General features: G+C 43.0%; 1 protein-coding gene across 3 annotated transcripts in view; it reads left to right on the top strand.

Annotated features, from left to right (window-relative positions):
• The first annotated feature begins 2,019 nt into the window (after positions 1-2,019).
• Positions 2,020-23,248, top strand: part of RAB11FIP1 (RAB11 family interacting protein 1) — a 30,012-nt gene continuing 8,783 nt past the window's right edge. The window contains exons 1-4 of one of the 3 annotated variants that reach the window (XM_079140510.1): positions 2,020-2,478; positions 17,765-18,210; positions 19,331-20,114; positions 21,200-23,008. In XM_079140510.1, the coding sequence (XP_078996636.1) occupies positions 2,102-2,478; positions 17,765-18,210; positions 19,331-20,114; positions 21,200-23,008 (3,416 nt within the window). In that variant the 5' untranslated portion in view covers positions 2,020-2,101. The remainder of the gene's footprint in view (positions 2,479-17,764; positions 18,211-19,330; positions 20,115-21,199; positions 23,009-23,248) is intronic. The other 2 variants (XM_079140511.1, XM_079140512.1) reach the window with 2 other exon arrangements.

The raw sequence follows: 23,248 nt of genomic DNA on the forward strand, positions 1-23,248 counted from the left end.
TCCTTCTCTGCCCTTCAAATCTAAAATATCCTTTAGGGCCCAATTCAGTGCCACTTCATAAAAATCAACCTGCCTAGAGAAATTGCTTTCTCCTTAAGATATTGAAAGTTCATGAATACAAGAGTACCTTTATATTGTCACAGTGTGCCTGGAACTGATTCTTATTCAGCTTTGTGCCTTGTGAAGCACCTAACGTGTGCCTGGCTCAAAGTACACTCTCAATAAATCTTTATGGAAGTGAATGGAGCCATGAGGTTGAATGAAGTTAAGGGATCCTCAAGAAGGGTAAATGGTACCAAAAACATTCTGTTCTGTTAGCCTTTCCTGCCCTGTACCTTGACCTCCTTATCACCATTAAATATTTACAACATACTAAATAGGCCTTTCCCACACTGTAGCTGCCCACAGATGCAAACCTGAGACACATTTGTCTTCTAATGTCCTACATGGTAAAAGGAAACACTATGTACTCAAAATTGGCTGGAATAGCCTGCAAACTCTTTGACACTACTTCCTGAGAACCTACTGTGTGCCCAGGTTTCTGCTAGGGGCTGTGAAAGAGACTAGATGAATAAGTCGTTGCTTGGTCCCTGCCCTCAAGGTGGCTATTGGAAATCAAACCTTGGAGATATTTGGACAAAGCCTTGCAGTGGGAAGAACTGCAGAGTGCAGAGAGGATGGCAAAGACAGTCAAGGGAGTGGACACCGCAAGGGACAGAGATTATCTGGGCCGCATGTTTGTTCAGGAGGTAGAGGGAATGAGTTAGGGTGGGATCTAAAGAGGAGAGCCTTGAAATCTCTGAGTGTGAAACCAAATGCAGTTCGTGGTAAGGCAACATTGCAGGATTAGTGAAGGTTAGTGAAGCAACATACAGTGTGGATGTAAGGGAGGAAAGCCTGCAGATCATATGGGAAATAAAATCGAGTGTGACCCAGGACTGGGGTTCTGAGGATCTGAAAGAAGCAAGAGATGCAGTAAACACTAGTTGGGAGTCAGGACACCTGGGTTTTCCTCCCAGCTCTGCTGTGGGACCTTGTCATGTCAGGTCTCTGTTCTGGACCTCTCTTTAATTGTACAACCCTTCAGAGGGACTCTTTCAATCTGATGACCAATAGTGGAGGAGTTGAGCCTTTGAACCAGAACTGAGAAATAAAGGGAAGCAGTCAATCTAATAGATACTTGGAACAAGGAAGTGGCTGAGTGGAAGCCCAGAAATGAAGCCCAGAGAGAATGAAGTGGACCTAGCCAGGGAGAAATGGGGAACCAAGGGGCTGGGTGGTGCTGGCTGCTGGTCCTGATGTTTGGTTTGGCAATCCCATTTCTAGTTCCCCCTTTCTTGACTTTTCCTAACTTAGCCTCACCTTATTTGGTGAGACCAGGGCAGTAGAGGACACTCCCTCACCCATCTAATGTCCCTCAACTTACCTTCTCCTTTTCAGGCCCTCACAACGTCCTCACCTTTCAAGGCTCCTGCCCTCCTCCAGTGCACTTCACCCACTGGTCCAAAATAGAAAGACCACTGGGAGTCATCTTCATTATCACTCTCACAGTTTCCATTTAGTTAGAACTCACAGGTGCTAAGCACGGTGCTGAAAACTTTAATGCATTATTTTTCTTTTACAGCAATTGGGGGGTGGTGGCGGGGATTGCTATCTCACTTTACAGATGAAGAAAGTGAGACTTAATGATGCTAAGTAATCTGCAAAAGATCACACATCTGCCACTTGGCGATGCTGGACTGTAAACTAGGTCTGACTCCAATTCGGAGCTTTGGCCAGTTCCTGTTTGGCGGTGGAATCTTTGGCAGCCGCGGACATCAACCCTCAACTACCACCTCTCACTTCAGAACTTCTGAAGCCCTCTCCGCCACCCCTGCCCACGTGACCTCCCGCCTTCTCCCTGGCGGCGCCAGCCCCGCCCTCGGCGCCCCTGAGGCCTCCCGGCGCGGGCAGGTGGGGCGGGCGCTGGCAGGGGCAGGGGCGGGTCCTGGCGGGGGCGTGGCCGGAAGCCTTAAAGCGGCCGGGACAGCGGGACTGGCCCTAGAGGCCCGGAGTCCCCGCGATCTTCTCTGGTGTCGGAACCCGCCGCAGCATCGTCACCATGTCTCTGGCGGCCTCGGCGGGCCGGGGCCCGGGGGCCGTGTGGTCCCCCACCCACGTGCAGGTGACGGTGCTGCAGGCGCGGGGTCTGCGGGCTAAGGGCCCCGGGGGCACGAGCGACGCGTACGCGGTGATCCAGGTGGGCAAGGAGAAGTACGCCACCTCGGTGTCGGAGCGCAGCCTCGGCGCGCCGGTGTGGCGGGAAGAAGCCACCTTCGAGCTGCCACCGCTGCTGTCCTCCGGAGCTGTGCCAGCGGCCGCCGCCACCCTGCAGCTCACCGTGCTGCACCGCGCGCTGCTGGGACTCGACAAGTTCCTGGGCCGCGCGGAGGTGGACCTGCGGGAGCTGCACCGCGACCAGGGTCGCCGGAAGACGCAGTGAGTGCGGGCCGGGGCCGAGAGGACCAGGGCAGAGGGAACCGGACCGCGGCGCAGCTCGGTCCCTTTGGCCACAGTGGCCACGGCGCTGGGACCCTTTTGGAGTGAGCAAGGAAATCGCAGTCGGAGAGGACTACCCTGTACTACTGTCCGATCTAGCTTCATTTCTCATCTAGCTCTCGTAGTATTGAGGCTTTTTGAAAGGAGGAGCAGGTTTGATTCTGCAGGGTACTTCTCAGGCCCAGGCACAGTAAGCACTAAGTCAATTTTTGATGAATTGAAACTATATGTGGGCTGGTGAATTCATTTTATTAGCGGGAGGGGGTAGTGTATGTCTGATACACCTATTAACTCACGTGGAGAGCCTTTTGGATATGTCACTAAACAAGACGCTTTGAGCTGAGAACGAGTGGGCCAGAGTACAGGGCAAGTTAACTGGAGAAATTAATTTTCCTGACACCTCCAGAAGCTAACCCCTGGACAGAGAAGGGTCAGTGCTGGGTGGATGAAGGTGCTGGTGGCGACCTAATGGGGAAGTGCCCACTGCCCTGTGATTGCTAGCTCTCACTCTCTCCTTCCTAGGAGAGAATTTGCTCCTCCAGAAAGAACACTGGAACAGTTTGGTGTTTGCACTAGGTCTCAAGTTAGTAAGATTTCCCAGTGATGGATGGTTCCAGAGTTGACACCTTTGCTGAGTAGAATTGGGCATTGTTTCTTTTTGGAGTTCATCAAGCTCTTCCTTGGTCCCACTTCCAGTGGCTGCTCACCTGCCACTCCCCAAAGATTCTTTGTCAGAGTATCTCACTTCTTCAGTAAAAGCTTCACAATGTTAGTGATTTATTCCTTTCATAGGTGTTTGGAAAGCACAGGGCTTAACTCCATTGAACATTTGATTATGTTTATCTGGGATGCCAAAGGTAGCCTTGATCAGCCTAATTGGTTACTTTGCTGGCCTTAAATATGCCAGCCAGTCATGTTACTACCAAACCCCTGACAGTTTATGAAGCACACTGATTCCCTTTGTATAGTTTAGATGTACAGAACATTTTAACTTTTCCTTGTGATGTAGACAGGAAAAGCCAAAGGGCTTGTGGTTCTCATGACTCTTTTCTGTACAGTGGGTTCATTTTCAGCCCGCATGCTTGCAAATGAAATATCTGATTTTTATCTGTTCAGAAGTGAATAGGCATTTCTAAACTCAAATCAGATAAAAATATAGAACCTTAATGTAATGTTGGATGGGGTATCTCAAAGCATCAACTTACAAGCCATAAGGTGAGCACCATCTTTGCTAAGGAGGGACTGAAGCAATGCTAATTTTCCATTTGATTAAATGAAATATGAGGCCTTAGGTTGTTGGCTGTTGGCCATTGTTTATCTTGCCCCATCCCAAGATGTGTGGATATTTACTTCCATCTCTACCATCTGTTTCTTATGTGAATATTTCATCCCCTTGAAAGACATCGCATCTCTCTGGCAGAAAGGGAGGCCCCAAAGTCCTGGCTCTGGTGTCCATTCTGGTCCTGACTCATTGTTGGGTTGCTCTGTCTCTAAACATCCCAGTTTCCCTATTTATAAATAAAGCATGTTGCCAGACTTAATTGATATTTGTAAGATGTTTCTGGGTTCCTGGACTAATGAGGCCAGTGTAAAGATTCAAAAGGTTCTGTACTGCTTTGAGAGAGATGAAAACTCTTATGTTTTCTTTCAGGAAGGATATTTAGTCTCTGCATCTTCAGTGTTCTCATCTTCTCCAGGGTAATTCTAAACCTAAATGGTTACTCCTCTTTCTATTACTTAATGGGTTTTTATAACTGCAGTGGAAGGCTTCTCTGCTTCTGTACAGGCAGGTGAAATTGCAAGGTTTCCATCTACCACTTCCTGGGACTTTCCAAGGTGCTGGGGGAACCCAGTTAAAGTAAGCTTGACTGATGCATAGGTGTATCACTGAGGTGCCCAAGATAGCTGAGATTTGGATAATAAGATATGCAATGTGAGGCGGAAGTTTAACAGAAAGAAACTGGTTGGGCTAGGAAAGTCTTTTGAACTAGTTATTAATGGTTTAACTCCACCTTAGATATTAAAAACTAAAAACAAAGCAGAAGCTAAAATCTTGGTCTGTAGATTGTGTGAGTATGACTGTGTGTGTGTGAGAATGTGTAAAGAAGAGTTGCTGCAACAGAGCATGACTTTTGTCATGGGACTGAAACTTAAACTCAAGAACCAATGAAGCCTTAAGAGCTGACTGGCCTAATGTTTCCCTTGTTTTCTTTCTTTCTTTTCTTTTTCTTTGGTGCTGGGCATTGAACCCAGGGATTTGTGCATGCTAGATAAGCACTCTCTCAACTGAGCTACATCCCCAACCCCTCTACTTGTTTTCTTGATAAGTCCCCATCTATCAAATTTATCTGGAGTCAAGAGAATGTGCTATTTATCGTGACTCAATTTGCTGACCTCAAACTTAATGTGATGACATGCATCTTTAAGACACCAAACAGATTGCCATATAAATAGAATACTTTTAATAGGAAATAGTATGTGACCTTCAGTTAGGAAAAATTGAAATAAATTGATCTTGCACTTACACATCTGTTAAAGACCTGGGGGTCTCGGTGGGGGTTGGTTAAATAGGAATCAGTTAAGTACCATGACCACAGGACAGACAGGAGTCTGAGGGGTACAATCAGGTGACCAACATGTAGAGCCTTCTGCTCTGTTATCTAGTGTCGTGTAGCTTGGGATCTTAGATTGATTTAAAAAAATTATTTTAGGCTACAAAGAACACCCAAATTTGAAGAAATAACCTTTTAAGAATTGAAATATTTTTTGAAAATATTTATTGAATTATTGAAATGTTTATTCAGCCTGGTAACTGGAAGGCCATTGTGTAACTCAATATCATGAAAGAAACTTAATACTGTAATAGTCTTCCAGATATGGAAGAGAGTATGATGATGGAGGGTCATTTCCTCATATTTGTCAGACTCAAGAGAGCATTTGGGTAAATATGAAAGAACTTAGATATCATAAAGGTTAGATATTTTAAAGAACTGTAAGTGTAGTAAGATGCTGAAATAAGTTGTCAAGGTAGAAGTTTGGATTATTAAAAAGAAATAAGGTCCAGGTGTAGTGGTGCATGCCTGTTATCCCAGCGATTGTGAGATGAGGGCAGAAGGATCCCAAGTTCAAAGCCAGCCTGGTCTACTTAGTGATACATAAAATAAAAAGATCTGGAGATTATCTTCCTGGTAGAACACTTGCTTAGCAGGTGTGAGGTCCTGGGTTCAGTCCTCAGCCCTGCAAGAGAAGGAAGGGAAAGAAGGAAGAAAAGAAAGAAATGGACCGGGAGAGGTAGATGCATTGACTTACATGACCAAAGAGATCTTATAACTCGCAAATCATAAGCAATCAGGGTTTGTTCTTATACCTGTGGACTTTGTACACACATTTTTCTTTCTTTCTTTCTTTCTTTCTTTCTTTCTTTCTTTCTTTCTTTCTTTCTTTCTTTCTTTCTTTCTAACAGGTTAGAAAATTCAAGCAGTGTTGTTATTGGTTAAATTTTTTCTTTCTTGAAGTTTCCCTCGAAGATAATATTGGGCCTTAAAGGAAACCATTCCTCCTCTCAGCCGCATGATCCTCCTACTCCAGTGTAGAAAACCAAACTCAGTGCTCAGGGCTGAATTCTCTAGGACCTGGGATAAACAAAAGTTTTCACTATGGCAATGAAGTAAAATGACTGAAAAAAGAGAGTACATCGGAGTTGTCATTAGGTGATGTGGAAGATGATGTTCTCTTGTGTTTTTCTACTTACAATTTTCTTTGTAAGACATTCAGTTAGCATGGAGGAAGTTCCATCTGCTTTCCCCCTGCTCTGGTCTCTGAATTTTATCAATTCTTTTAGTAAATACGTTTAAAATACCTACTTGCCATTTGCTGGATATGCAGTGTAAACAGTGGTGGATAAGACAGGCCTGATCCCTGCTTTCAGGAAGCTCAGGGCCTCGTGGGGGAGTAGACATTAAACAGAGGAACACATAAATAAATAATCATGTATTGTGGTAAGTACTGTGAAGGAAGAGAACAGGGTATAAAAGAAAGGAGCAGGAAAGTTACTGCATGATATAAAGATGGAGATTGCAAAGCCTGGCATGGTGGCACACACCTGGATTCCCAGGTACTTGGTAGATTGAAGCAGGAGGGTTGTTTGAGCCTAGGTGTTTGAGGCCAATCTGGGCAACATAGTGAGAACGTGTGTGTGTGTGTGTGTGTGTGTGTGTGTGTGTATGTGAGAGAGAGAGAGAGAGAGAGAGAGAGAGAAAGAGAACACATGTGAGTTAGATAGAGTGCCTCTGTAGCAATAGCTGAAGAATAAAGAGGAATTCTTCTAGTGAAGAGCAAAGGAAGGAGGTCTACTGGAGGAGGAGAAACCTGTGCAAAGGTCCTGAGGCAACAGTACTTGGAAAGTTGGAAGATAGTGTAGGATGAGGCAGAAGAGGAAGGTATGACTTTATTTAAGAAGAACAGGAAGCCACCAAATGTTTAGAGCAGAGGTGGGTGGTATAATCCAATTTGTCAGAGTTTACGGTAGCTACTGAATAGAGAATGGATTCAAACTTGGCCTAGCCTGCAACAGACCAATGGGAAGAAGCTGTTATAATAATCTAAGTGTTGCACAGTGGTGGCTTATAATAGGGTAATGGAGATGGACAGACGTGAGTGATTTTATAAATATTTTGTGAGTTTAATTGACCTGACTTACGATGGTTTGGATGTGGTAGAGGGGCTGAGAGAGAGGAAGTGATAAGAATGAATAAATAAAGAGAGCTTGGTGTTGAAAGTAAACCAGGAAGAAGTGGAGGCTGCTTTCTTCCCCCAACAGTCACTCTGATACCAGCGTGAGGTCATCATTACAAAGAGCTCTGGGCAGTGCCACCTGTGAGTTGTGTCTTCTGTTGGAGTGAATGACTAGGAAATACCATTGAAACCAGGGTGTGTATATATATGAATCTTCCAGTAGTTACCATTTTAGTGCAGGCCAAGTCTCTGTTTTGTAATTGTGTGGTTGGTGTAATTTCATTGGTGTGCTCTTGTGTGGCTGATGATGTCATTGCTTCAGGGAATATAGGACCGAAAAAAGGAAAAAATAATACGTAACAGTAGGAAAGACAAGCCCATAAATGAAAAAACTCTGAAGTAAGCAAACCATTTCAATATTTTACATTAGTGAAGGTAAGCATAGGAAAGAGTTGGTGTCTTTTTTATTTGGCTAAACTTCCTTTTGGCTACAAAGACCTCTATTGTACTTTCATGACTACCATCAGAGGAAAATTTTTATGATTAGTAGCTTATATTTCATTTTAATTGTAGTTATTAACTTAAAAATCTCATAATTACATTACAAGGAAGACGTGCTTATTAAAATTCCAACATGTATTTGCTGACATTACTTTTCCCTCTGCCCCTTGACGATAATCTTAGATATCCATTAAAATACTGTAGTTTTAATTGCCAGACATCCTGGAAAATCATGCTCCTCACCCTGTATTTTAGAGGTATGGTTACCTGTGGCTTAGATCCAGAAGGATTAAGGAACCCTGGCTCTAAATGAAGAGAGTGATAGGAGCTCATTTGAGACCTTATCTTCAACCAGAATAATTACGGGTTGACCTTTGGCTCTGGATCTGGTGTAGGTTTCTTTGAATTCCAACAAAATTAGTACCTAACCCTTATATTGGAAAAATGAGTTCTGTTCCCTTTAAGGGGTCCTTGATCAGATCTCATGCCCTGCTGGCTCAGGAGGATGCCAAGCTGACTTTCCCCTGCTTCTCCCAGGGGCAGGGACCACTCTTGTCCTGTTCTTTGCTGTGTGACCCAACACAGAGCTTGATCAAGGGGCCTTTGCGAGTGAGTGGTCGTTTTCCTGTAGCTTCCTACAGGGCAGGTGGTGGTTTGCCTGAGTAAACGTGGAGAACCATTTAATTTTAGGTTTGGCCCAATGAATTAAAGAGTAGGGATGCCTGGAGTAAGGGCCCAGAGCCCTTCTTTCTGTTTCCAGTTTGGGGATCTGGCCATGTGGTCAGTGCCCTTTGATGAAGCAGGTTTACTGCCTGCAGCTTGGTGCTAAGGATGCCTTTGGCAAAGGAGCTGGTTTGCACCACTAATGAGAGGAGAAATTCTTTTCCTGCAGGGAGAAGTCTGTTGATAATCTAGTAGAGAAAAATCAAGGGCTTTGGTCTCCAGGGTATCCCTGGGGGATACATTTAGGAATGTGCTATGGAAAGAAAGAGGGCATTGGTAATTAAGTGTGGACTTTGAATGGTACAGAGGGAAGGCATTTATAAGAAATCCCAGAGAAATATTTCTGGAGGTGTGACTGTGACTGCCACACACTTCACTTTTTAAATACTCTTTTTTTTTTTTTTTTTTTTGAGAAAGAATTTGGCTAATCTCAGGTAGAACAGTTGGGACTTCCAGAAAACCTCGTCTAAAAGGGCCTCTTGTTATCATAAAGAATCAGTGTCCTATGCAAAGGGCAGCAGGGACAGGCTGTGCCCTGGGGTATTTGCTCAGGGGTGTATAGCCTCCTATAGCACCTGATCTGTGGGGTTTTCCTTTTATGGACAGTGAACGTGACATACGGTTCACCAAAATGGAACTTTTCATTTTTACTAATCATTTGTTATTAAAACAGGATTTAAAAAAAAAAAAAAATTCTTTTTCCTCTTCCTTTGGACTCACCTTGATTACAAGATAAATCACAGATTCTCTGCTCCCTTGCCAGGAACTCTCATAGAAGGGAGTACATGAATCAGTTTATGGGGTGAGGAGTGAACTAAATGCTCTTTGATGTTGGTCATGCAATGTTTTCTTTTGTCCTGGCCAAGGAATGGTGAACCAAGCGAAAGCATTTTGTTTTTCCATCCTTAAAAACCTCTTTGCGGGCTGGGGATATAGCTCAGTTGGTAGAGAGCTTGCCTCGCAAGCACAAGGCCCTGGGTTCAATCCCCAGCACCGCAAAAAAAAAAAAAAAAAAACCCTCTTTGCATGAGGCTGAGTATGATAGTGTGTTCCCATAATGTACTACATTACGGGAATGTAGTAAAGTAGTCAGTCAAGGAGGCTTATGCAGGAGGATCGAAAGTTTGAAGCCATTATAGGCAACTTAGCAAGGTCCTGTCTTAAAATAAAAATAAAAGAACTGAGTTCAGTAGTAGAGCACTTGCTTAGCATGTGTGAGTCCCTGGGTTCAATCCCTGGTGCTACAAAATGCAAACAAAAAAACTCTTTGCATGAGGACCCCATGATTGCTGTGGAGGCTGTTTTTGGCTGATGAAATGTAATGCATTGGTGGCGTTTACATCTGGGCAACAGATGAGAAACCAGATCTGATGGTAGAATATTGACATTTGTGACTTTTGAGATATGATCAAACTGTTCAAAGAATTGGTAAGTAGATGACTGCAGGAGTGGTAGGCTTATGTGTTTAAGAGTCAGTTTTTCTAATTCTTAGAGAATCTTCACATAAGGATTCTTGGACTTCCCATTAGTCTTCCCCTAAAGAAGTCTTATATTGCTTTCCACTTATAAAATTTGCCTTGATCCATACACTTAAACAAATCATACCATTGTGGCATGTTTCTGAGAGTTTGGGGAGTTCTGTTTCTCACCTCTCCTACTGGTGTGGAAACCCTGAAGGGTTTTGTGAGGATCATTATGCCTCTCAGGAAGTTATAGAAAATATACACTGATCATGGTGTTTTAAAAATCCTTAATGTATTTTTAAAATTTTGGGAATTATGTAATACAAACCCATTGTATAGGTGAGTCCTTTTCTAGTCTCTTCAAATGCAAATCATTGTTATTTGCATTTGATTCCTAAGTTGGGGTACTTAGTAATATAGTCAGTCAGAACTATTGGTATTTTAAATTCCTTTTTGAGAACCTTCTAAATGGATAAATAAACTGGCATATATGCATAACACAGAATATCACATAGCCATTAGAACCGATGTTATATCAGGTGCTACAAATAAAATTGCAGGTGTGCTCTGGTTATAACTAAATAGTAATTATAGCTACAGCTTCTAGCCAGGTATTGTTCTAAGCATTTTACATGCATTAAGCCATTTAATCTTCATAACATGCTTACGAGGTAGGTGCCCTTAAGCTTGTTTCAGATGGAGAGACTTAGCATAGAGAGGCTAAATACTTTGCTTAAGGTCTGTAATAATAACAGTTAAAAAGTACAGGAAAAAGACTTGAAGAAAATTTATAAAACAGTAATAGGTTAACATGCGATTGAGTCAATTTAAAAGAATACACACACACACACACACACACACACACACACACATATATTTTCCTGCACTATGTTTGATCACTGTCTAAGAGAAATTCTGTAGACCAGCTAATATAAGAAAGAACCCCCAAAGCATTTTTGACTTGTGTTTTCTGTATTCTTACCTCTTCTGTGGTCATTTACCAGTTCTTAGGATCAAATTCAATGGTTATGAATAGCCTTTTAGTGATGATAAAATGGCTATTGTAGAGATTAGGGTTAAAAAAAAAAGAAAAGAAAAAAGAAAAAAAAACAAGCCATGAACTATCTTTCCTCTCAGAATTGACCAAGAGTTCTTCCAAGTATTTGACAGAGGGCAGAGAATAAAGTCTAGGGAGGAAAGACTGACTGATGGGTGATTCTGTACTCAAAGTTAGGTGCTGATGACCAAGTACTTCATTCCATCACAAAACTTGTTAAACTCACCAGCTTTTTATAGGTCGTAAACATTTCTGTCTCTATGTTACACTTTGCTTCCAGGATACCAGGGAAAGAAACTGAACATTTTTACCCAGTGGAATCACTCCTTTCCAGAACCTTTACAGATGTTCTCAATGCCTCATCACATGACATTGAGCCTTGTTTTTATTCTCTTTGGAAGGCAATGCATGAACTGCTTTGTAAAATGTCTACATCTAAGAAAAATTGAGTGTGTCCTCCTTCCATTCTGTCAGGTGCTGTTCTGTTCTTCCTGCTTCTCTTCTCACCAGAGGCCATAATCCCCTGTGTGGTGATGCTTGGTTACTGTGGGCATGACTCACGCTATAGGTCACAGTTGAAATTTGGCCTGACGAGTAGGGAAGTAGGCAGTTCACACTGACCTTGGAGTCCAGACTGAACCCAGAGATGGCAACCTTTGAGATGAACACTGATGCATCTAAAATGTGGAAGCAACGCTTTAGCTCATTGTCCTTCTTTGTCTTCCCTTTCCTGGAACTTCTTGGGTTTCATATGGGGTTGTTGCATTTAATCATTTTGCTGTAATGCATGAACAGTCCCTAGGTCTGTGGTTCTAAAAGCCCCTTGAGGCTGACATTAGCTGAGAACTTTATTTGTGATGAATATATACTTTAGCATGTGGAATTATTTTTGCATGCCCAAAGAAAGAAGGTTGACTGGTCATGGTGGCATATACCTGTAATCCCAGCGACTTGGGAGGCTTAGGCAGGAGGATCGAAAGTTCAAGGGCAGCCTAAGAAACTTGGTGGAAACCACAACAATTTAGCAAATCCCTGTCTCAGAATAAAAAAAATAAAAAAGAACTGAGGATGTACTCAGTGGTAAAGCACCCCCGGGTTCAATCCTCAGTACTGCCCCCCCCCAAAAAAAAAAAAAAGAAAAAGAGAAGGTTGTTCAGTAGTTTTCCAATGTTCAAAGTTAGAAAGATGACAGCATTTGTCCCAATGTAATTGACGGTTCATGATGTTTGGTGAGCCTGCCCTCCATCCCACTAGAGGGTAAGCTTTTTAGGGAATCTTTATCGCTTTTGTTTCCAGTACTGGCATGTAAAAATGTTTGCACTCAATCTTTGAAGCAGTCCTTTCTCTGCATGTCTGCCCTCTGGAATGTTTTAAAGGAAAAGCATGTTCGCTTCAGCTGCAGAAAGAATTGTTTTTGAGGCATACCAGGCAGTCCTTTAGCAGCCAGTGTAATCTTGAATATCTGCAGGGATGCACTGGAAGCCTTCATTTCTCAATAGGAGGAACTGCATTGCCTGCCCCTGCTGCATTCCTGTGAAAGGGGCCCCGGGGATCAGCTTTCTGTGTGTTTGACACACTGTACATTCTTTGGTAAACGGGTCCTCTGAATGGGGCATGGTCAGGTGGTTTAAGCTGTTTCCAGAATGACTGTTAGGATAGATCGCACAGTGCCCCTCACTGGGCTGCTCAGTAGGTGGATCCTGTGTCCTGTGTGCTGTTCCATATGTGAATGCAGCTGCAAGTCTTTAGTTCATTCTTCTTCTTCTTTTTCTTTTTTTTTTTTTTTTTTTTTTGGTACTGGGGATTGAGCCCAGGGAAACTTTACCTAGTCCTTTTTTTTTTTTTTTTTTTTTTTGTGACAGGGTCTTTCTAAATTGTTGAGGGTCTCACTAACCTGCTGAGACTGTCCTCGAACTTGTGATCCCCCTGCCTCAGCCTCCTCAGTTGTTGGGATTATAGGTGCACACCACTGCTCCTGCTCCCGACACCCTTCTTTCACTTGTTAAGGCATCTTTTTCAAAGTGTAGGAAACGTAAATGACTTTTTTGGAAATGTTTAGCTCTTGTCTTACCTTGAATTTGACAACAAAACAACACAAAAACAGTACAGTACAGTAGCCTGCTGGAATAATATGCATTTTGCTTATATATGTCTGTACTATCACTTGAGTGGGTGTATAAGGCTTTTTTTTTTTTTTTTTTGCGGTGCTGGGGATTTGAACCCAGGGCCTTGTGCTTGCGAAGCAAACACTCTACCAACTGAGCTGTATCCCCAGCCTGTATAAGGCTTTTAACAGTAACTTATCTCTGGGAGGAGGACTGAGGGGGTTGGATTTAGGGATAGGAAGACTGAACTTTTCATTTTATACCATTTTGTCTGATTTGAATTTTTACTCTATGCTTTTTTTTTTTTTTTTAAACTTAAAAATATGACTTAGGAGCTGGGAGTGGAGCTCAGTGGCAGAGCACTTGCCTAGCATGCACAAGGCCCTGGATTTGATCCCCAGCAACACACACACACATACGCACACAAAAGGAAAAGAAAAAGATTTATATAATTTACTTGTCACTTTCTACGTATTTAAATATCCTTTTAATTTTCAAGGGATTGAGTTTTAATTTTAAATAAAAACAGTTATTTGCTTAGAAAAGGGATCATTTGATTTTTTTTTTTTTTTTAAATAGGTTAAAGGATTTTTTCAGATTATGGGTTTAAATGTAAACTTGCTACATTGGGATTATGGCTTTGTTTCTGTACTGTGCCCTTTGGTCTAAGAAAATGAACCCAACCCTGATTTCTGAGATAATTCGGTTTCTAGGCCTGTGTAAAAGATAGTGCTGGGATACACCCACACTGCCCTTACTTGTTGGGTATTCATGCTAGGGCTAGATTATTTATGAACTACTTCTGTGAGGTGCAGGACTTAAGTGAACTAAAAAGTCCAGGGACAGAAACACTGAAAAAACTGAATTGATCTTAAATGTTGGAACCTATAACCATGTTCCAATTTGGGATTTCTTAGAGTGAGACATTCATGCATTGTGGCTTTCACTCACCTTACCTCATTATGCTGTCTTATATTACCAGGTTATCCTGTTTTGAATTTAAGGATAATATTGGTAGTCAGAGAAACAATTCCAGTTTCCTTTTCCAGCTCTATAAATCTGGCACATGTTTTTAAAAAATTCTGGGATTTAAAAAAAAAAAAAATCCTTGCTGGGTTGCTTACCTGTGATTCCCAGTCTGCTTTTTACAGCCTTAAATCAGCTCCGTAGCTGTTCTTGGCTACCTGGTGTTTGGTTTTAGGTTTAAAAGCAGCAAGAAGAGTTGGCAAAATTTCTGTTTGCAACTCCTAGTGGTGTTGGAAGTATCTAGAACAAATCCCTTTAGTGACTTAAGTAATAATCGGCCCCTAGTGGGGGTTTGGAATTGGCTGTAGATTTGGTCAGAACAAACACTTTGGGGCTCCTAACCTTTGGAAAGGCAGGCCTGGTCCCATGATCTATCAACTGGCATTCTTTGAAGGTCTTTAAAGTTTCTTGCATCCTCAGGGAGGGCTAACTAAAGAGGCTGTGTGTTGGAGCCCCTGATGGCCCCTCCTCCCTGGGTAGGGAGGAGAAGAGCCTGTTCCCTGTGGCCACTGCAGTCATCTGAGCCTTGCAGTGCCTTTCAGCAGCTTCTCCTTTTCAGGTGCTTACAATTGGTATTTACAAAAGCCAAACATCCTCATCACCAAGGCAACCATTTACCACATGACTGTCAGAGGAGACAAATACAAATAATCCTCTCAACTTCTAAATGACCAGTATGCAAACTATTCCAGGCTAGGTCCTGGAAAATCTATTGGAAAGAAAGATTCTAGGCCTTCTTCTGGCAGGGGTTAAATTGTCCATAAAGACGTTACATTTTGCAACATCAACACTCTTCCCCCATCTGTGAATTTATGACTTAAAAAAATTTTTTTTCCTCCTAAAGATCCCAAGTGGTAGCTCACCTCATTTTATTAGATTTTGACTGTATTATGTTATACAGTTTAAGTTCTTGATGAGTTTTTACAGTGGGCTTTATGTAATCTTATGATTTATGATTGATGGCAAGCTATGGTGGATTTTCACCTTTTCTCTCATTTGGATACATTTAAATTAGAATCTTTAAAAATAAATTAGAAACTTATAAAAATAAAGAACAAACAAATAAATAAAACTAACAAAAAAACACCAAAAGATTTTAAAAATAACAAAAAAATAAATTGGAAGCCTATGGAATGAGTGTAGCTCAGCTGTAGAGCGCTTACCTAGTATGTATGAGACCCTGGGTTCCATCCCCATCACTGCAGAAAAGAAACTTAAATTTCTTCAGAAACAATTTAAACTTGAGTCTTCTTTTCTCTCTGTGTTATGAAAGATGACTCACTGAAGATAAATTAGAAAGTTTAAAACAGGAATTTTGGTGGAGAAGAAAGAATAGGAGCTTTGGGAAAATGCCGAACTGATTCAGAATCCTAGCTGCACCTCATAACAACTGTAAGACCTTGGACCAATGAACTAGTTTCTGAGCTATAATTTCTTCATTTGTAAAGTGGGTGTAATATCCACTTCACAACATTCTTGAGACTTACATAAAAGTATTTCTAAGTGTGTGCAATGCTAGGTATGCCATAGGTGCTATTTAAGTGCAGGTTTCTACTTCCCTCTACCGCTTTCCTTTACAAGTAGGATAAGCTAGTGGGGCCCAGGGTTTGCCCTGTGAGCAAGCTACAGCTAAAGGTGAAAGAGGAAATTGTGTTCATTTAGACAAAAACCATCATTTCCTTAAAGTCAACAGCCTTCTACTCTTAAATAGGTCATCGAAAAGAACATCAGAATGTGGGTTCTCTGAGCTAGCTGTGGTGGCACACGCCTGTGATATCATTGAGTTGGGAGACTGAGGCAGGAGGATCACAAGTTCTAGGCCAGCTTGGAAAACTTAGCAAGGCCCTGTCTCAAAATAAAAAATTTAAAAAGGGTTCGGGATGTAGCTCAGTGGTAAAGGGCCCTTGGGTTCAATTCCTAGTACAAAAAAAAGAAGGAGTCTTCATTTGCAAGGATGACCTATGGATAGGGCTTTCTGTAGGCAGGTGTTTGGAGTTGTTTGTCCCATAATGTTCATACCACTAATTGGACTTGATGTTCACCAAAGGCATCCAGTTCCCAGTTGGAAAATGAATGCCAAAGAGATTTCCTTTATCTGAGGTTTGTCAGCTGGGTGTGGTGGTGCATGCCTGCAATCCCAGCCACTCTGGAGGGAAGCCAAGGCAGGAGGATCACAAGGTAGAGGTCAACCTTGGCAATTTAGTGAGATCCTGTCTCAAAATAAAAAACAAAAAGGGCTGGGAATTGGGCTCAGTGGTAAAATGCCCCTGGGTTTAATCCCTAGTACCCCCAAAAAACAAACAAAAAAACAAAAAAACAACTGCGGTTTGTCAAGGGAGTAGGATTAATACAATATAGTTTGTCCGATCTTTAAGTAGTTTGCAAATGACCAAATGAAATACTTGAATCGTGTTTGAAATGTTCCCCTTTTGGATGATTAAGCCAGAGGAGAATACCTTCTCTCGAATGTCTCATTTTTTTTTACAGCTTATGATAAAATATACATAAGCATAAAATTTACATGTTTTTTCAGGAATTAGGATTGAACCCAGGGCCTCACATGTGCTAGGCAAGTACTTTACCACTGAGCCACACTCTTAGCTCCAAATTTACCATTTTAACCATTTAAAGTATACAGCTCTGTGGTTTTTGTACATTTGTTCACATTGTTATGTAATATCGCCACCATCCATCTTCAGAGCTTTTTCATTTTCCCCAACTTGAAGTAGAGGTCACCCTTCAAACATCAACCTCCCTCCTGCCTTCCCCCAACTCCTGGCCCCATCATTCTTTCTGTATCAATGAATTTGACTACACTAGGGACCTGATATAAGTAGAATCATATATCATTTAGTTTTTGTTGTTTTGTGACTCTTTTATTCCCCCTCCCCCCCCCCCCTTTTTTTTTTTTTTGTACATCCATCTTGTATGTTCCGTGTTTCCTGGCAGGCATTATACTTTTCTACAAACTCTTAATTTCCTCTTAGATTTACATATAAATTTGCATACAACCTCCTTAGCTGTTTGCGCCTGATCTTTGAATTTTTACCTTATTAAAGAAAAATATGTCATCAGAAGAGATTTGAGCCTTTATATTTTTCTTTTTTCTTTTCATTTTACTTACTTTTTTTGAAACAGAATTTTCCATGTTCCCCTGACTGGTCTCAAACTACTGGGCTCACGTGATCCTTCTTTCAGCCTCTTGAGTAGCTAGTACTACAGTTGCATGCCACCATGCCTGGTTCTGCATTTTTAGAAATAGTTCTTTTTTGGATCAGGATTTTAAAGGCTAGAAATGTAGCTAGTGGTAGCATCCTTACCTACAATGCTTGAAGCCCTTGGTTCACTCCCCAGCACTGGAAAAAAAAAAGAAAAAGATGATTGTACACCACGTTCCACATCAGATTATATCTTTACCTAGTGCAGAGGCAAAAATCTCAAAAATAAAATGTTCAAGTTCTGTACTCCTCCCCTTCCCTGACTGCTACTCCTCAAAGTGAAAGCATAAAAATGTGTTTATAGAAGATGCTGGAGCAGCAGAGAGGAGAGGCCGGTTAGATAGCATAGTGAACCAGACTCTACCATCCAAGCTGACCTCTCAGCCTTTCTCCTCTTAGGTGGTATACCTTGAAATCCAAACCAGGAAAGAAGGATAAGGAGCGAGGAGAAATTGAGGTTGACATCCAGTTTATGAGGAACAACATGACTGCTAGCATGTTTGATCTCTCCATGAAAGACAAGTCTCGGAATCCATTTGGAAAACTGAAGGACAAGATCAAAGGGAAGAATAAGGATAGTGCATCAGATACCACTTCGGCCATAGTCCCCAGCATGTCACCCTCAGTAGACAGTGATGATGAGTCTTTTTCCAAAGACAAGAAGAAGAAATCAAAGATCAAAACCTTGTTCTCCAAGTCGAATTTGCAGAAAACACCACTTTCTCAGTCTATGTCTGTCCTGCCTACTTCAAAGCCAGACAAAGTGCTACTTCGTCCTGGAGACTTCCAGTCCCGGTGGGAGGATGATGACAATGAGGATGAGTCCTCCTCCTCTGCCTCAGACAGTGAGTTTCTGCCTTCCCTTCCCTCTTTCTCAGCTTACCTACATTTCTTTAAGAGAGAATAAACAGATCTTAAGAGAAAGATTTTAGTTCACTTCCTGAGTTACTTCCAGGGTGATGGTAGTGGTGGGCAGTAGTGGATGCTGGATGATGGTGATGGTTTTCTCTTCCTTTTTCCTTTTTTTTTTTGAAACACTGGGAATTGAACCCAGGGCCTTGTGCATGCTAGGCAAGTGCTATACCACTGAGCTATACCCTTAGTCCTTTTTATTTTGAGACAGTCTTGCTAAGTTGTCCAGCCTGGTCCTGAACTTGGAATTCTCCTGCCTCAGCCTCCCACATAACTGGGATTACAGGGTAAGCCTATACTACCCTGCCTGGCCTAAACCTTCTAGTTTCTAAGAATGTATATGATGCCTTTTCCAACGTGTCTTGTTCTGCAGTGTATATACATTCATACTAGAATGTGGAGCTAACAGGATGAGTGCATCCAAGTTCTATTGATTTGCAGTTTTCTTTTCTTTTCCTTTTTTTTTTTTTTTAAGGATAAAACCATGGAACCTTATCATAATTTTGATATTTCTTTAATTCATCAGACGATTAATGAACCATTACTACTACTACATGTCTACCCCCATGGGATATGTCTTTAAGTGATCCAGTTCCCTTCATTTTGAATTAATTGTATATTTTGGACTTGAACTTCAGTGACTAAATCCTTGCTAGTGACCAGATTTTGCTGCTCTACCCAGTGCTGCCTCTGCCATTGGGTTAGGATTTCTCAATCTTAGCATTGTTGCCTGAGGCCAGATAATTTTTGTTGTAGGGGACTTTCCTATATACATTGAGGTTGTTTGGTAGCATCCTTGGGCTCTACCTGCTAGGTGCCAATAAATAGCACCCCTCCCCACAGTTATGACAACCAAAAATGTATCTCGACATTGACAGATACCAGCACCTCCTATTGTAAACCACACGTTTAATTTTTCTCTCTCTTCCTTTTACCTTTCCCTTTCCCTTCCCAGTGCTTTGGGCATGTTAAGCTAGCACTCTGCCACTGAGCCCTAGCCCTAACCCCAACTAGTTTAATTTCTTATCCCCTCTTTTTTGTTTTTCTTCCCAGTCATATCCCACAAGAAAACAGCAAGTGCAGACCCTAAGCAGCTGAGCCAGATCAACTTCAGCCTTCCCAAGAAGGAAGGACTCTCCTTTCTTGGGGGCCTTCGGTCCAAGAATGACACACTTTCCCGCTCTAATGTCTGTATCAATGGGAACCATGTTTACCTGGAGCAGGCAGAAGCCAAGAATGAGACCAAGGAAAGCAGCCCTTCTTCTTCCCCATCCCCCCAGGGCTTCAGGAAGAAGCATTTGTTCTCATCTACTGAAAACCTGGCTGCTCGTTCTTGGAAGGAGCCTGGGGAAGGAGACAGCATGTCTTATGATAGGTGGCTGTCTGATGCCTCCATCAAGGAGTCCATGAAGTCCATGTCTCTGCCATCCTACCGACCACTGTCTAGTGGTGACAATAGGGAAAACATGGCTTCATCGAATTCGGAGGCTACAAAAGAAGCCAAAGACAGCAAGAAGCAGGAGAGCAAGAAGTCCTCTTTGCTTTCTCTGGTGACAGGAAAGAAGGATGTGACCAAGGGCAGTGAAAGCGAAAGCCCTCCCAGCATCCCATGGAAGGAGAAGGAAGGTACTCTCATGGAAGCACAGCTGAGGGAAGAAGACCTCATGAGAAGTTCTGAGAAAGATGCTGCAGCTGAAGCCTCTGGACGGGGTAACTCCTTGAACCCCTTTGAAGATGTGCAGATCTCAGAACCAGAAGCCAGACTCGAGTCCAAGTCTGAACCAAAGCTACCTGTTCCCTCTGCAAGGGCTCCCCAAACCAAAGCTGTTAAGCCTAGGTAAGTCTTTGCTCTTCTTACCCAGGGTCTTTCCTCCTTGTTCTCTGTGGCATTCAGCAGGGCCTCTATTAGAGTAAATCTGGCCTGTCCCGTGATGGTACCCATATGTGCCAAAGGTGTGTTATTCCAATGTTTGTTTTCATGGGTCCCTACTGCCTATGTGGCCTGCCCTGCACAAAATGCAGTGTCATTTCACAGCCCAAAAGCCACTGCCCAGCAGACCTGAGTTGTCCTTCTCAATAAGCTAATTAGACCCCAGCAAAATGTGATGGTTTGTGGGAGATTCTGAATGTGTGTGTTCAAAATACCAGGTTAGGGCTGCTTCATGCGTGCACAACCTATGTTTATTAAGTTCTTAGTGCACATCACCCTTTGAGGAAGATGCTGTTTTTCCTCCTTGCACTTTGGCCTTGATTTGCTGGCAGGAGAGACCCTCAGTCTACTCTTGAGTGTTCCTGTGATGGTTCACTGTGTTTCCTCTGCATTTGGTTGAGAAACCCTGCCTAAGCCTCGAGGGGCTCCTGCTTTTCTACATAACTCATGTACATTAGCAATATTTCTGTGATCTGGGGGATAAGAAATTTTTTTTTTTAAGATTCTGTTTGCTCTGATCGTGCACACACACACACACATCATTCTCTTCAAAATCTGTTCCCATTTCCTTGTGTTACTTCTTTTACTGCTTTGAACGTTTTAGATGCTTTTTGCCCTTCATGATCAAATGCTAGGGCTTTGTGTTAATCACCAAAGGGAACTGCAGGCTGCTGCTTTACCAGGGTCTTTCCATTCCTGTTGCAACAGACCTTTGTGTGGTAGACATGCTTGGTGATATAAGTGTCCCTTTTAGGGGTTAGGGATGTAGCTCAGTGATATAGTGTATGCTCAAGGCCCTGGGTTCAATCTCTAGGACCTCCTCCAAAGTGTCCCTTTTGTATTTAAAAATTGGTATTCCTTTTAATTTCATCTGAATACTTCCCCTTAGGTAAAAAAATTCTCCCTCTTTGAACAACTTTATTTGTACATGTTTCTGTTTGTTATCATGCATCTGCAACTGACCTGCAGATTTTATTTTGTCCTTTTTGCAGACTGGAAGTGTCTCCAGAGGTTCAGCCCAAAGCCAGGCTTCCTTCTTCCCCTGACTCTCCTCTTTCTTTTTCTGCTCTTCCTTCCAGTTCTGATCAGGCCCCTGTCACTTCTGAATTGGGGCGTAGTTCAGAGACACAGTCCTCTGAAAGTCCCTCTGTCTTCTCTTCCTCATCATCTCCCATAGTAGCTCCAATTTCCACATCTACCCCAATCGAACACTGGCTCCCCACAGACCAGGACCAAGCCAGTTCTGAAGAACCATCTTTGCTCCTTAAAACAGAATTGCAAAAGGAGTGTTTAACACCACTTCCAAGTACCATGTCTTCTGCCCTGGGATCACTTTTTAAACAGCCACCCATCTCAGCATGGAAAGAAATGGAAGATTCTCCAAGGGGGAAGATCAGTGAGACAGGCAAGGGGAAGAATGCCAGCAGTGATGAACCAGGAAAGCATCTCCTGGAGCATCCTGAAGGGGAGCAACCAAAAGAACTTCTGAAAGTTTCCTCCCCCAAACAAGACCACATCCCCTCATCTAAAGAGGCCCATGAAGTCCCACTTGTGCTTTCCCTCAACAGTGATGGAAATGTAAGCCCTGCTGGGAAGCCTACCATGGGGAGAGATGACAAAATTAGGGATGGTGGGATGACTTCTGCAACTGGGGAAGCAGCGCCCCCATTTGATGCCATGATGCAGAAACAGGAAGAGATGGGTCTGAATGCCAGTGAGGGCCAAAAGAGAGTCAAGAAACATGTATCGTTTTCTGAGCAGCTCTTCACAGAAGAGGAGGCAGAGAAACATACTTGGTTGGGAGAAGAAGACAAAAATAATCCCCAGGAGGTGACTTCTGAAGGGGCTGCTGAGGAAGAGGTGCCTGATGCAGAGCCTCCTGGGTGTCTCCATGCAGAAAACTCAGAGAGGGAATCTGTGGCCGTGGCCCATGCTTGCAGTGCCCCAGCACCCATGGAAGATCACCTTCTCACTCCTTCTAGTGGTGAGGGTTCCTCAGAAGACCCCAAAAGTGAAGCCAGCTCTGTGAAAGGCACCCTACTCTTCAGGATTGAGGGGAACAATGCCCTTATGGCTCAATATCAGAGCAAAGCCAGTGATCATGAAGGTTTGTTGTCTAACCCCCTGAGTGGCCTTGGATCTGCCTCAGATGTGAAGTCCCCCATCATGGCTGATCTGAATTTGACCCTTCCTTCCATTCCTGAAGTGGCCTCAGATGATGAAAGAGTAGATCAGGTTGAAGAAGACAGGAATACAGCAAAGCTGGCTGAAGCAACAGCTTCATCCTTACTCACGTTTCCTCCCTGTCCCAAGACTGGAGAAGGACTGAGTAGTGGGGCAGATGGGTCAGCAACCATGGAGAATCTGCATGACTGCAGGTCAAAAGCCCCCACAGTAGCTCCTTCAGAGCAGATGGCAGCTTTAGGAATTCATGAACCACATCTTGGCAAGAACTCAAGTGTGGATAAACAGCTGCCAGTCTATGACAGCAGCAAGGAAGAAAGACCAAAGGGAGATGAGAGGCTAAGTCAGCCTCCTGGCCTATCCCTGGAATCTCCTGTGCACAGCCCCTCCCTTTCTGAGACCTTTCCTGCCATACACTCTCTCCCTAGCTCTCCACATTCCAACACTTACCACACCAGTACAGCAGAATCTCAAAAAAAACCAACAGCAGAGGGCTCCGCTGGTAAAGTTGACAATTTTGGCAAGAGGAAGCCGCTTCTTCAGGCCTGGGTCTCACCCTCAGAGACACATCCAGTCTCAGCTCAGCCAAGCGCTGGAACTGGGGCAGCCAAGCACAGGTGAGAGATGGGGAGATTGTATTTGTGAATGGGAGAGATGTCCCCCCTTTGCTTTTACCTATAGAGGTTATGGCTTTCAGACCACATGGATGTCCTCATGTTGTAGTCTGCCTGTTTTGCTGGCAGGGCCTTTTGACAGGGTCTGTCCCTTGTGGTGAGGATACCTCAAGACTGCTTTATTTGTAGCAAGAATGTAGCAATACTCTTCAAAGATAGCTTAGGAGTTGTTCTACACAGTCA

This window comes from Sciurus vulgaris (assembly GCF_902686455.1).
Source record: "Sciurus vulgaris genome assembly, chromosome: 5".
Lineage (NCBI taxonomy): Eukaryota > Metazoa > Chordata > Mammalia > Rodentia > Sciuridae > Sciurus > Sciurus vulgaris.